The sequence below is a fragment of the Drosophila navojoa genome, chromosome 4 (assembly GCF_054131105.1).
Source record: "Drosophila navojoa isolate 15081-1374.11 chromosome 4, UAZ_NAV_1.0, whole genome shotgun sequence".
Taxonomy (NCBI): domain Eukaryota; kingdom Metazoa; phylum Arthropoda; class Insecta; order Diptera; family Drosophilidae; genus Drosophila; species Drosophila navojoa.
This window is the reverse complement of record NC_142892.1, coordinates 2,822,583-2,835,260: the sequence shown is the minus strand read 5'-3', so window position 1 is coordinate 2,835,260 and position 12,678 is coordinate 2,822,583. Positions and strand designations below refer to the sequence as shown.

General features: G+C 35.5%; 2 protein-coding genes across 2 annotated transcripts; both read left to right on the top strand.

The window, feature by feature from the left end:
* The first annotated feature begins 5,194 nt into the window (after nt 1-5,194).
* LOC115562316 (larval cuticle protein 65Ag1) lies at nt 5,195-5,712 on the top strand. Its single transcript, XM_030383597.2, has 2 exons — nt 5,195-5,396; nt 5,460-5,712. Exons 1-2 carry the CDS (start codon nt 5,257-5,259, stop codon nt 5,656-5,658), a joined length of 339 nt encoding a protein of 112 aa, XP_030239457.2. The 5' UTR covers nt 5,195-5,256; the 3' UTR covers nt 5,659-5,712.
* Nucleotides 5,713-7,044: 1,332 nt separating this feature from the next.
* Nucleotides 7,045-7,548, top strand: LOC108650656 (larval cuticle protein 65Ag1). The gene is made up of 2 exons (XM_018099866.3): nt 7,045-7,249; nt 7,313-7,548. The coding sequence occupies exons 1-2, from the start codon at nt 7,110-7,112 to the stop codon at nt 7,500-7,502; spliced, it is 330 nt and encodes a 109-aa protein (XP_017955355.2). The 5' UTR covers nt 7,045-7,109; the 3' UTR covers nt 7,503-7,548.
* The last annotated feature ends 5,130 nt before the right edge of the window (nt 7,549-12,678 follow it).

The following is a 12,678-nucleotide window of genomic DNA, read 5'->3' as shown; positions in this document are numbered from 1 at the left end:
CGCGCCATAGATTTTTCAGCTTTCATAACTGGCCCGAAGCGATCTCCGCGTATACAATTACGTGTAGATTTCTATATATACTCAAAAATCATAAATGAAACCACTAAAACCTGCCACAAAATACCAACAACTCATTTTGTTGCCTTTCTATCCAGAGGATCAGAATCTGGCACTACAAATTTAGGCCTATCGAGTGCCTCGACTTCAAGTCGAATGTAATTTCATTCCAATATACAAGATGCTGACGCACGATCTTACAACTTTACTTCGGTTACGTAGAAACTAACCTGTCTGTGCTACATAGCTATAGATTTCCAGCTTTCAAACTCGTCAAATTCATCTCAAAGCTGCTGCTTTATTATGTAGGCAAAAGCCTACAAACGTTAAGAATAAAACCAATAAGCAACAAGGCCACAAGTTTTAGCACGTGTGAATGTGCATGATGAATACGTAACATCCATTAGCTATAAATAGTTTTCAGTTTTCAATATAAGTTATATACCTGTTAGACTAGAATGTCAAATGACGCTTTGAGTATATAGTAGATTTTTAAGTAACAATAAATCGGCTAAAAATGTTGAATTCAATAAAACTGGAAATGGTTTCATTAATTGTTCGTTGCAGATGACAACTTCGAATAGGAAATTCGATAAAAAAAAAATCTCAATGACAATCTCTAAACATTTTTGAAGTTAATCATTTCACTCGAAATATTTTTATAAATTTAATGTTTTTAAAATTAATTTCAATTTGTTATTGATTAGACTAGATACTTAATATACCTATGTATATATCTATATATTCATTTAAATATACATATATACATACAGATATTCATCAATGCAGTGAGCATAATGCTGTTCATCGCTTTCGCCTTTTTTCTGTTTGCCATGCCCACTAGACGGTGGCCATTTCTGGCAGCACACTTCTGCCTCGACTGCTTCGGTTTGAATTTGAGGGCGTCTGCAGCCTGGCCGGAAGTACTTAGATTGACGACACTGATACGAACGCTAATGGTTTCCTGCAGTAATTGGCTATTTCAACCGCGAACACGGCTCTAACGGCCAATGATAATGATGCGGTGCGATGTCGTCGTCGTCGTCGGCATTCAAATGGCACTTGTTGTTGCTGTTATTGTCAATATTGAAGCAGCTTGAGGTAGCTGCTGAAGTGAATTCAAATTTAACTGAAATTGACTTTTTTTTGGGTTTAGGGAAATTAAAGAAAACTCAATGGAATTTCAGATCATCTATGTAGAAAATAGACAATAAATTCTGTAATTATTTCATTTCCGTTTTCATTCATCGAACGTCATGTTTTACTGTCTGCTCTCTGTTCCTTGTATTCTCGCCGATCTCGGATTTATTAAATGCATATTTTAGGGCAAGGCCTTAGCCATTATAGACCATGTAAGCAAAAACCTATTGATTACTTATCATTTGATAGAGACTAACAGTTCAAATTGATGCCCAGGCCTCTCAGACAGCAAACCGCATTCTGATTCAGAAAACCGGATTCTTGCTGTTAATATTATCATTATAATAATCACGTAGTATTATATGCTGAATTGTTCTTTTCCACACATACATATATCTCTTTATGTGTGTGTTTGTGTAACGGAAATGGAATTTTGCAGTCGCAACACACGCATACACACAGAGAATGAGAGGTTTCCGGTGTTGTCTCGCATTTTGTGATTTTCACTGATTAAACGATGCAAACGAGACAGTCGCTCTTATAGGATTAGCATTTCACAAGCAAATGGACTGACAAAGGTTGACAGTTGACACACACACACACGCACATTTATATAAACACACGCACACATGTACACAGCTGCATAGAGCTGGCAACAATAATTGAAGCATTCAGCGTGTTTTGCTGCTAAATTTGAAGCTTTTGACATTTACATCGAAATATTTGATGTTTATAATGATGGAACAGACACACACACACACACACATATATATGTTACGCTTTTGTCGTATTTCTAGCGGAAAATACTAGATAGGAAAACATCTCGATTATGCCACATTTGAATATCAAAAAAAAAAAAAAAAAAAAAAAAAACGGAGGAAAACTCTTTGCATTTGACTAAAATCAAGGTTACATTTGAAGTTGTTTTGCCTTTTAGATGATATTTTACCCATATTTACCCCGCCCCCGCCCGCACGGTTATCTCTCCGCACCGTTGCTGTTGTTGCAGTTTTCAAATTTCATTACAGTTTTTCTTTTGTTTTGCATGCGCGTCATGTGGCGGGAGGAAATGGAATGGAAAGCCAGCCCCACCGCCGCCCACCCAAAGAAAAACAAATAAATGAAAAACGTTTCGGCCAGGGGCACGCGATTGAGGTCCATGACTGTGGGAGCTGTGCGCCATAAAGAGACAATCGGACAGAGTCAGACACACAGTGAGTGCAGCCTCACGGACAGTAACCTGATAAATAAAGAATTTCAATTAGTGGCCAAAATTCGACACGGCCTCAAATGCATTTTAGCCTAGAAACAATTGTTGTTGTGTGTGTTTTTTTTTAACAACATTTTGCTATGTTTTCTTTAAGAGCTTTTGGTATGTGTGCTGAATGAATATCCCCGGCAAGCTTTACAAAAAAAGCTATAGGCAGGGATATATGCCAAGCTTTTAAAGCTCCTGCGTTCATTACAGCTTTCCAAATAGACAAGCATAAAAATAACGGTTTTCTTGGGACATTTGTATCCGTGGGAAAGCTCTGATATATGTGTAAACCTAAGCTATAACAAAAGCTTGGTATATTAGGTCTTTCAGCTATAAGCGAACTGTATAACAGTCACATTTCAATGCAATAGAGTTCCGAAAAGCAAAAGTCAAGATTATGGCCAAGACTCAGAAGTAATTCATTCATAAATATATCTATATATATATATTATATATTATACATTATGCTATAAATTTTATATTATTATAAATATATTTATATATAGTCTAATACACATATACAAAATTTAGATTTTTTTGATTTACTTAGTTAATATATTTAATTAATATGTTTAATTTTAATTTGGAATTTAGAAAAAGTCGAGATTGCTTAACTCTAAGAATTGTATCTGTACAATAAATATGCTCGTATATATATTTCAAATATATATTTTAGATATATGTATATACATATGTATGTATATTTTTTTGACACTCTGGCATCTTCTTCTTGTCTTGCTGTTGTCTTGCAGTTCAACTGTTTTCCGTTTTGTTTTTATAAAATTAAAAAGTTTTCCGTTGCCTGCTGCGCTGTAATCTTTATCGACTTTAACCAAGGTTGCCGGGCAGCCTCGATGAAGGAGAGGTGGGGGCGGGGGCATGAGGTTATTCAGCGGACATCGACGTGTTTTACCAGCAACAATTGCTTGTTGATTTGGCTGTCGCGCTCAGCGCGTCTAGGACTAAAGTTTCTGGTTTTTCTTCCATTCTTTTCTTTTTTTTGGCACAGACTCGAAAAGCGTCCAGACGCCTGTTGGCCTGCCAAAGACAATTTACGACAGCACGAAGAACATCTACAAATTATCGAGTGACAAAAAAAAAAAAAAAAAAAAAAAAAAAATAAAAATAAAAAAAATGCGGCAGCAGAAGTAGAAACGATTGAAATTGCAGATAGAAAACGCTGCAATTTCGGTCGAAAAAAAAAGACAAAAGTTTTGTGTGGTCACTTCGTTCGCTTTGATAAGAAATAATTTATGTGCGAACAGGTGAACTGCGCTGACGACAAATTGAATGAGACCCAGCGGCTTCAAGCTGAGCCAGTTATTCAAAACCTGATTGCAACAATAAATACCCGAGCGGATGAGGGGACAAATCTGAGATTGACTATCCAATTCATAAATCTAAAGAAGCTTCAGCTTCAACTAAATATATGAAGAAGCAAGAGTATATCGATATACATATATAGAATTTATCATTCTATATATGATGATACGAGCATTAATTTCATTCCTATTATATTATTTGACATTTTCTATCGCTCTAGATAAAGGGAAAAGCCAACTATCTAAGCTCTATACATGATATATGACTTAAGGGCAGTTGGACCACAAAGTTGACTGTGACTGACAGTTCTTTCACTCGCCCTCGTACTCCTAACGAGTGGCCGTCTAGCCTTGTATGGCACATGTTTACGTGTCTGTGTGCTGTACATGAAAGGCACAAGGTTGTGCCTCCCACTCGACAGCTGAAAGTCGCAATGACATTTCAAATTTACTGACTATGACAAAGTAGTTAAATGCATTTTGAGAAAATGCACAAAGAATTGAAAAGAAACCCTATAAAAATTCTTCAAACAAGAGCGTAACCCAAAGTGTATATTATATTAGTGTAAGTGTATATTATATTATATTTATTTTGTATAAATTGAATATAATAGCATTCTTTAGTATCCAATACACCAGGAACGATAACATCATGAAAGTCTTAAAACTCTTCAATCTTCAACAATACAGAACATAATATCTTCTATATCTTCAGATATCCCTTGCGAAATCCTCCCACTCTTCCATTATGCATAGTTTCATTATTAGTATATAACTTCTATTATTTATATATAATATCTATTCCATTTGAAAATTTTTGCTAACCAAATTCCATTCATGGTACTCTGATATACATTACGATATAGTTGCCTTCATCTCTCTTACTTTCATCTCATATACCTATTTCAATTAAGACTTATCATGGATGTATTAATTTGTTACACCTCGATACACATCGATATTTAGGTCTTTACCATCGATGATACTGTAGACAACAAAAATCATCATTTAAGCGCGCATGCATAGTTCGTACAGCATATATAAACTTGAACTTCATTAAAGTGCTAATCACATTTACATTGGAGCCCGTAGACTAATTTTAATACTTGTTTGTTTAATAAATATGCATGATTCGAGTTCGTTTTGGCGATATGTTATTTGGTATTTTCGTCTCAACTTTTGTTATATCGCCAATAAACTAGTTTTATTTATTGTTGTTATTTTTTCATCTTCACCAAACTAAGCGGTCACACTATTCAATAGAAATAGTTTTAGTAGAAATAAAAAAACAAGTTATTTCTCTGAGCGGTTCTTCATTAATAACTGTTGACCTTGAAATCGTCCAGAGCAGATTTCGGAAGCAACAGCCTTTGCGAAATGCAAATATATTTGATCAATTCGATATAAATACGGCTCCGATGAGCAGATGTTAGCATAGTTACCTTTGATATCTCAAACGCGCTACAGCCTCAACTAAAAATGAAATTCCTGATCGCTTTCGTCGCTCTCTTCGCCGTTGTTGCACACCTGAATGCTGCACCCCTCAATGCACAACAGCAGGCACCTGTAGAGATTTTGAGGTCGGATTCGGATGTTGGACCTGAAGGCTTCCAGTATGCGTAAGTATTCATCCATAGCATACCGTAAAGTATTTACTAATCCTTTTTGTTTCTTTTCTACAGTTATGAGACATCCGATGGCACTTCAGCTCAAGCTGAAGCCAAACTGCTGAACGCTGGCACAGATAATGAGGCTATTTCTGTTAAGGGTTCGTACCAGTATATCGGCGATGATGGTGTTACATACTCTGTTCAATACATTGCCGATGAGAACGGATTCCAGCCACAAGGTGCTCATTTGCCCGTCGCACCTGAAGCCTAAGATGCGTTTCCTTAAATCCTAAATAAATTAAATATAATAAATGTTTTTTACAAACTTCACCTGTTTTTAATTTTCAACTACCGTCAGATTGCTATTGACTTGAAAGCTACAAATATTATTATTAAAAGACAGCTGAAGTGCACCTCTTCGTAAATTATAGTAAAATTCTCTGATCACTTTCAGATAAATAACGCTTCATTAAGCTTTTGCTTTCGATTATTTAAACAAGAAACACCTAAATAAAATTTATATATACGACTTAATACAATCGACATCGTTAGGCGCCTTTATTAATACAAACTAATATTTTGTCATTTTTCTTTGACAATTCTTTATATTCAATTTTTTGAAAATTTTGCTAAATGAAAAAGAGGATAATTTTCAAAATTTATAATTAAGCTAATATAGAAAAATAAAATTACAATTTATATCATCCATAAAAGTAGTTTTAAATAAAAAGACTTAAGCAAATATGTATTTTCATTAAATCGGCTGTAGATAAATCGATAAATCATATTAAATAAAAATTAATTTACAATAATAATTATAAAAAATTATCAAATAAAAATAAATATAAGAAAGAAATACACGCAAATGAATATTTATTGTATATGTAATATTTTTAATCGCTTTATTTTCGAACCTCTATTCAGATGTTAATTTTGTACAAAAATAGAACTTTTAAGTTAAGTAAAATTTGTATACGAAAATTACAATAATCTACAAAAAGTCGCTTGATTTCGTTTCGATGATAAGAAAATTGAAACCACTAATTAAAAACAATGAAAAAAATGTTAAGTTGAACAAATATATATTTGAAGATGGCAGAGTAGTCAAGCAGCTATTGGCATAGCCATAACCTTGGTCAGTCTAGATTTGGGACCTGGTTTGAGTCTGGTCAAGATCACGCAGAGTGTGCCGGTTGTCAACCGATTGCTTATCTCTAAGCTGAAAGTGATAGTGGACACAAATACATATACATATACATATATACATATACATATATAGTATATATACATATATACATACGCATATGCAGACATGAGGCGTGTGCTGTAAGACTAACTATCGTTGCTAATTGAAATCGTCTGAGTGCAAAAGAGATAGAATCAGATCTGAGCTGCACTTTAAATAAATTTATAGTCATCAAAAATCGCCGCAAATAATACACATTATTTATCAAATTATCTATAATGTATGCACAGATTATGCTCATATGTATTTTAGTCTATTTGTCTGCACGCCTTCGCCTTGTGAAGTCCATAAAATCTTATAACAAGTTTTAAGCTATTCATTAACATTAAAACATTTTTTGCTTTCAATACCAAACTATAAAACTAGTTTGGTCTACTACAAAGAGTTTTCAAACTTTGATATAAATACGGCTCCGATGAGCAGATGTTAGCATAGTTACCTTTGATATCTCAAACGCGCTACAGCCTCAACTAAAAATGAAATTCCTGATCGCTTTCGTCGCTCTCTTCGCCGTTGTTGCACACCTGAATGCTGCACCCCTCAATGCACAACAGCAGGCAACTGTACAGATCGTGAGGTCGGATTCGGATGTTGGACCTGAAGGCTACAACTATGCGTATGTGTTCATCCATAGCATACCGTAAAGTATTTACTAATCCTTTTTGTTTCTTTTCTACAGTTATGAGACATCCGATGGCACTTCAGCTCAAGCTACAGCCAAACTGCTGAACGCTGGCACAGATAGTGAGGCTCTTTCTGTTCAGGGTTCGTACCAGTATATCGGCGATGATGGTGTTACATACTCTGTTCAATACATTGCCGATGAGAACGGATTCCAGCCACAAGGCGCTCATTTGCCCGTTGCCTAAGATGCTTTATTAAAAGTTAACTATAAATAAATGTTTTTTTCAAGAATTTCAATGTGTTTCCTTTAGGATGTGCACAGCTAGAGCTGACTTCTTCGTAGAAATTTAAAAAGGAGAACTTGAAAAATTTATTAAATGGACGGAAAGTGGTCACAGCTTAAGAGCTGCACAAACTATCGCTTGAATAGTAGACATATAGTAAATATATGTTTATATGTATATACTATATACATATATATAGGTATATTGCATGTATAATGTACACATCTGAAAAACGAAATGCTGTAAGTGTTATTTATGCGTCTTTACATACACACATACACATATACACACACACATACGTACTATGTATGCTGTGTACAAGTAACAGGAAAATTGGTGAAAATGTGTAATGTTGACCCGACGCCATTTTTGGTTGAGAGGCGAAGCTTAATGGGAGAGCAAGGCAGCGGGCCAGTGTGAGTGAGATAGGTAGATGGACTGGCTCGCTACTGTTTGGATGGCTGCCAGGCCGCTTGACGCTTTTCATTTTTCTGTTTTTGGGCTAAAATACCAAATTACGGCATAAATAATGCATAGATAACGAAATTTATTACATTTCATGCATCAGCCCAGACTACACACTGAAAGAGGGCTGGGAGAGAGAGAGAGAGAGATAGAGAGATAGAGGGAAAGGCAGTCCGAGTCATGGCCAACACCCAACCAACCACAAAGGGACACACCGCCTGCTGCACAGGCGGCAAAATGTTTAACGGATGCCGTTCTGTCGCCTTCTAATTTATGGCACATATAAGTTGCTCTGATTAGCCACTGCCGACCAATTTTTATCTATGCCCAACACGTATACGTCCTGTAGCGGAGCATAGGTGCGAGCATTATATATTGTCTTTTTAAATATTCCAAGCATTATTGCTGCAAGTTATTTCCAATAGCTCAACTAGAATGAGAAATTAAGTAAATACATACAAGAAAATGAAGATTTCAGATTTAACTAAACACAATATTTCTAGAGATTGAACGCATCATGAAAACTAAGCTAAAAACTTATTTAATGTCTTTAATTTGCTAATACATAACTAAGGGATAGCTAAAGTCTTTATAGTCTTTATATATATAAAACATTACTTTACAACTAGTTAACATGAGCTGAATATTTTATGCAAGAAAGCTTAAACTTAACCAAATGCATAATCCTACTGCGTCCTCTCTTTCTCGCTCGCTGTATCTCTGTCGCTCTCTATGTGCTGCTGATACTGCTGGAATATAGCCAGTCAGAAGTGTTATGGTCTGCGCTATCGCTTCACTTGCTGCCGATGCGATTCATAATTGCATTTGCATATTATTTTCCGTTATTGCAAATGTCGCCCTGTTTGACATGACTTCAGGCGGATCTGCCAGGGCAAGGGGAACTAAAAAGTTGCTAACGCTATTTTGGTTACTTTTAGCATCCGCTGCCACTACCGCTGCTACTGCTGCTTCTGCTGCTTCTGCTTCATGTGATGTTTATTAAATGGCGCACGCTTGCGGCAGCAACACACAAAAAAAAAGTAAAGAACAAGAATAATGCAAAATAAACAACAGCAAAAAAATAAATAAGAGTAAACTAAAGCAAGCTAAAGAGTTAAGCGCAACTGATAAAAAATTATACGAGACAATTTGCATATAAATTAGGACTCACCGAGGTGCCAAGTTATGTGTGAAGCCGCAAAGTGTTATGAGAATATATGGGGATCAACCTCAACAAGCTTTCATCGTAATGCGAAATACGCACATATATGAAGGGTGAGCATATCAAAATATGTATGTATGTATAATATACATTCTACATACACATTTAAAGTTATATTTTCTGATCGAAAGTTACTATATATAACTATATTTAATATCTATATAGTTATACAGTCTAGTCTCGATATCGCGAAAAATCGAAGATAAATTCTATGCCCTTTTTTGTATTAGCGGGATTATAATGCATAATATACCCTACATTATTTTTGGCAGAACGTGTAAAAGTCTTTGCATATATTTCTTGCCCTATGCACTTGGAATAGCAGCTCAGCACAGAGTTCAGGGGTATCTCTTAGGCAGGCATACCCTGTTAAAGTACATTTGCCCCGATATTTATTCCTCATTTAATCATATTTAATGTAGGTTTCCTCAACTATGCCCTAACACAACCTCAGCAAATGAACAGTCTTCATTTTTACAATCATCACGCACGCTCCATTCAAAGTTCTCAAGCTCAACTATCAATTGATGACGGCGGTTTCAACGATACGTAAATGTCAAGCCAAAACAGAAAAAGAAGTAAACACATACAAAGGCAAATAGTATGTCAAGTTTCCGAAATGATTTGGGCAAGCATTTTATGACTTGGCTCGCATCGAACGTTGACTGCAGTGCTACGGCACGTAAAAAAAAAGCCAAACGGGGCTGGCGCTGGCAGCAACAGTTAAGCATAAAAGCCCGTCTCGTAATATCCTGGCACAATTGTCAGTTTCACTCATTGCTTTATTGTTAGAGCCATATCCTTCGATCCGAGTCAGGTAAACAATGCTAATGCATGCTTTGACTTCGACTGTGACAAGAAGCCAGCCAGCTAGCGGAGCTGAAGGAGCTGAAGCTGGAGCGGGAGTTGCACTCAAATCTGGCTGAGTGTATTCGGTTTGGACTTATGGGGCTTTTGGCGCCGGGCTTGGATTATTTCTAGGATAAATGTTGCACATGTCTCCCATTTGGCTGAGGGGTGTACGCAGCAATCGAATCTAAAATGAATTTACCTTCTCTGATGCTGTTGATATTGTGTGCGGGACTTTTGTTTATTGGCTTTTGGCTCTTGCTGTGCCACTCTCATCTCCTTGCGCTTTGCGCTGGATTTGCGAGTGAGCTTAAGACAAATGTAAATGCTTCCAGGGATGGGCGCTGCGACCGGATATGCCTGTCTCTTATGATGAGTGAATGTGTGCGCTTCCTCTCTCCGATTTGTGGTCGCTGATAAACTCAATTTGTAGTGGCGTGCTTATGCCTTTTACAGTCAAAGTTTCTTTCAGCTGAGTGTTCGACAGGTCAAGTTGTAAACGGATTTCATGGCACTTTACAACACTGCATCTGAAATGCACTTTTCAATTTAATGCACCGCGCATAGTCTGTGCGGAACAATTTCAGTTTTGATGTTCACTGGAATCGAGCTAAGACCTTATCATGAGGTATATGTATATCTCTCACTTCCATCACATCATGGCCTTTTACGAATCACAAATTATCACTCAACTGTGTCGCTGCATTTTGAGTGCTTATGAGATTTGCACTTGCTACCGGAATCGGGCGTGGCATATGCTGCTGCTAAGGAAATTGGCTAGAGCTGGGCGGCTACTTAATAATCAAGAACAAATTATTGCACGACTGGAAATTGCGCTGTGACCGAAAATAATGAATTCTATATGTGAAGAAACAGAAGAAGCGAATTCTTCTACATACTGAACAAACAGAAATTCTTAATTTGGACTAACTTGAATTTATTTTTATCACGTTTAGCATACCTGTTTGCAGCATTTGTTAGAGGGTATGTGCAGTGCACTTGAGGAAATTAAAAATTGCATTCAAATGCCATGCACGAGCGTAAAAATTAATATCCGCTCTCTTTTCCATTGTTGGACGGGCTTAAGGGGCGGTAGGAGGGTCCAAGCTCTTAAGGTGACAAGCTGAGACAATTCTTTGTTGTTGCTGTTGCTCAAATGTACGTAACTGATAGACGGAAAGATGATGGTCTTCATAGAGTATACAAAATATATTGTTGATAAGGGTCAACTAGTAAATTTAGTTGGAAATGGAATTCACCTAATGTATGATGATAATAATATAATACTTGTTATATATATCAGAAAAAAGAAAACCTCTTACCTATTTTAATTATGATTAAATATCAAGATTCAGAATCAATATTCAGTTAAAGACAAATATAATTTGCATTTAACAAACGATTAATTGATTGAAATGTGGAGCTTTTTTAATGAAATTCGAAATGTCCTTCAAGGCAATTTGTGAAAAATGTCTTTGCAATAATAATTAATTTGAATGCAATCAAAGCATGCCAATATAATATATCTTACACATCATTTTAATATCAGATGATAATTGACCACAAAATGTGCAAATATTATATAATAGTCTAGAGCTACACTAAATAAAGCCAACAAAAGAAGCTAGTTTTAGCATAATGTCAAACTGGTTTATTTATTTTGTTTTAATTTTATTTATTTATTTTTCCTACTTTATTATATGTCTTTCATAGATCAATTTTGGTTTCTATTAAAATATGTATGAATTTTGCATTGTCTGTATATATTATGTTAATGAAATTCATATGGCTTGTGATGTAAGCAAAAGGAAACGAGTTTCATTAATTAATTCACTTTGAATTAATGACAGGTTCAGTTCACAAATTCGTTCGATGTTCTAAGTGGGCGAATAGTGCGTATAGAAAGCGAATGTAAAACAAATTTCAAAATGGATTTTGATGATGCTTTACGTAATAAAACTAGTTTGATAAAAACTAAAAAAAAAAAGTCAAACACTGATTTGCTGCCATTAGCCGATATAGCTCAAAACTGAAATGAAATTTCGTGATCGCTTTCGTTGCTCTTTGCGGCTCTGGTGCCGCTTGTTACACTTGAGCTCATTGACTTAAGTAATTATTTACTTAAGAAATAAATAATTGAATATAAAGAATCTTTCATTTTTTTTTTGGAATAACATATGAGATAATTATATTGCTTTGCGTTATATGTTTAGATAAGGTAATACTGCAATTGGTCAATGATTAAAATTATGATTGTTTGCTAGTAAGGGTAGAGAGATGTATTAATGCCCACTTTGCTCATTCCCTAGTCTAGCAAGGTAAAACAAAGCCGCAAGAGACAATTGAGAATCACCAAACTGCGCTCATTGTGCAGATCAATTTGAAACTTTAAACAATTATTTACATCCAAGTCAAGCCTTTGCTAACTAAAACGAACTAACTAACAACAAAGACTACATAAAAAATTATACTAAATTGCTAATGATTAGATTGAGTGACAGTAGTAATTAACAACGAATATAATTTAGAGATATGCATATATTATTTATACTAAAATATGGAAAATAATGCCACACGCCCATTGCAGCGGGTAGAGAGGGT

Excerpts from the sequence above, each read along its gene's own strand:
- LOC108650656 (XM_018099866.3), top strand. The coding sequence starts at position 7,110 with ATGAAATTCCTGATCGCTTTCGTCGCTCTCTTCGCCGTTGTTGCACAC. Across the intron at positions 7,250-7,312 it reads CCTGAAGGCTACAACTATGC|TTATGAGACATCCGATGGCA; the intron begins GTATGTGTTCAT and ends TCTTTTCTACAG.
- LOC115562316 (XM_030383597.2), top strand. The coding sequence starts at position 5,257 with ATGAAATTCCTGATCGCTTTCGTCGCTCTCTTCGCCGTTGTTGCACAC. Across the intron at positions 5,397-5,459 it reads CCTGAAGGCTTCCAGTATGC|TTATGAGACATCCGATGGCA; the intron begins GTAAGTATTCAT and ends TCTTTTCTACAG.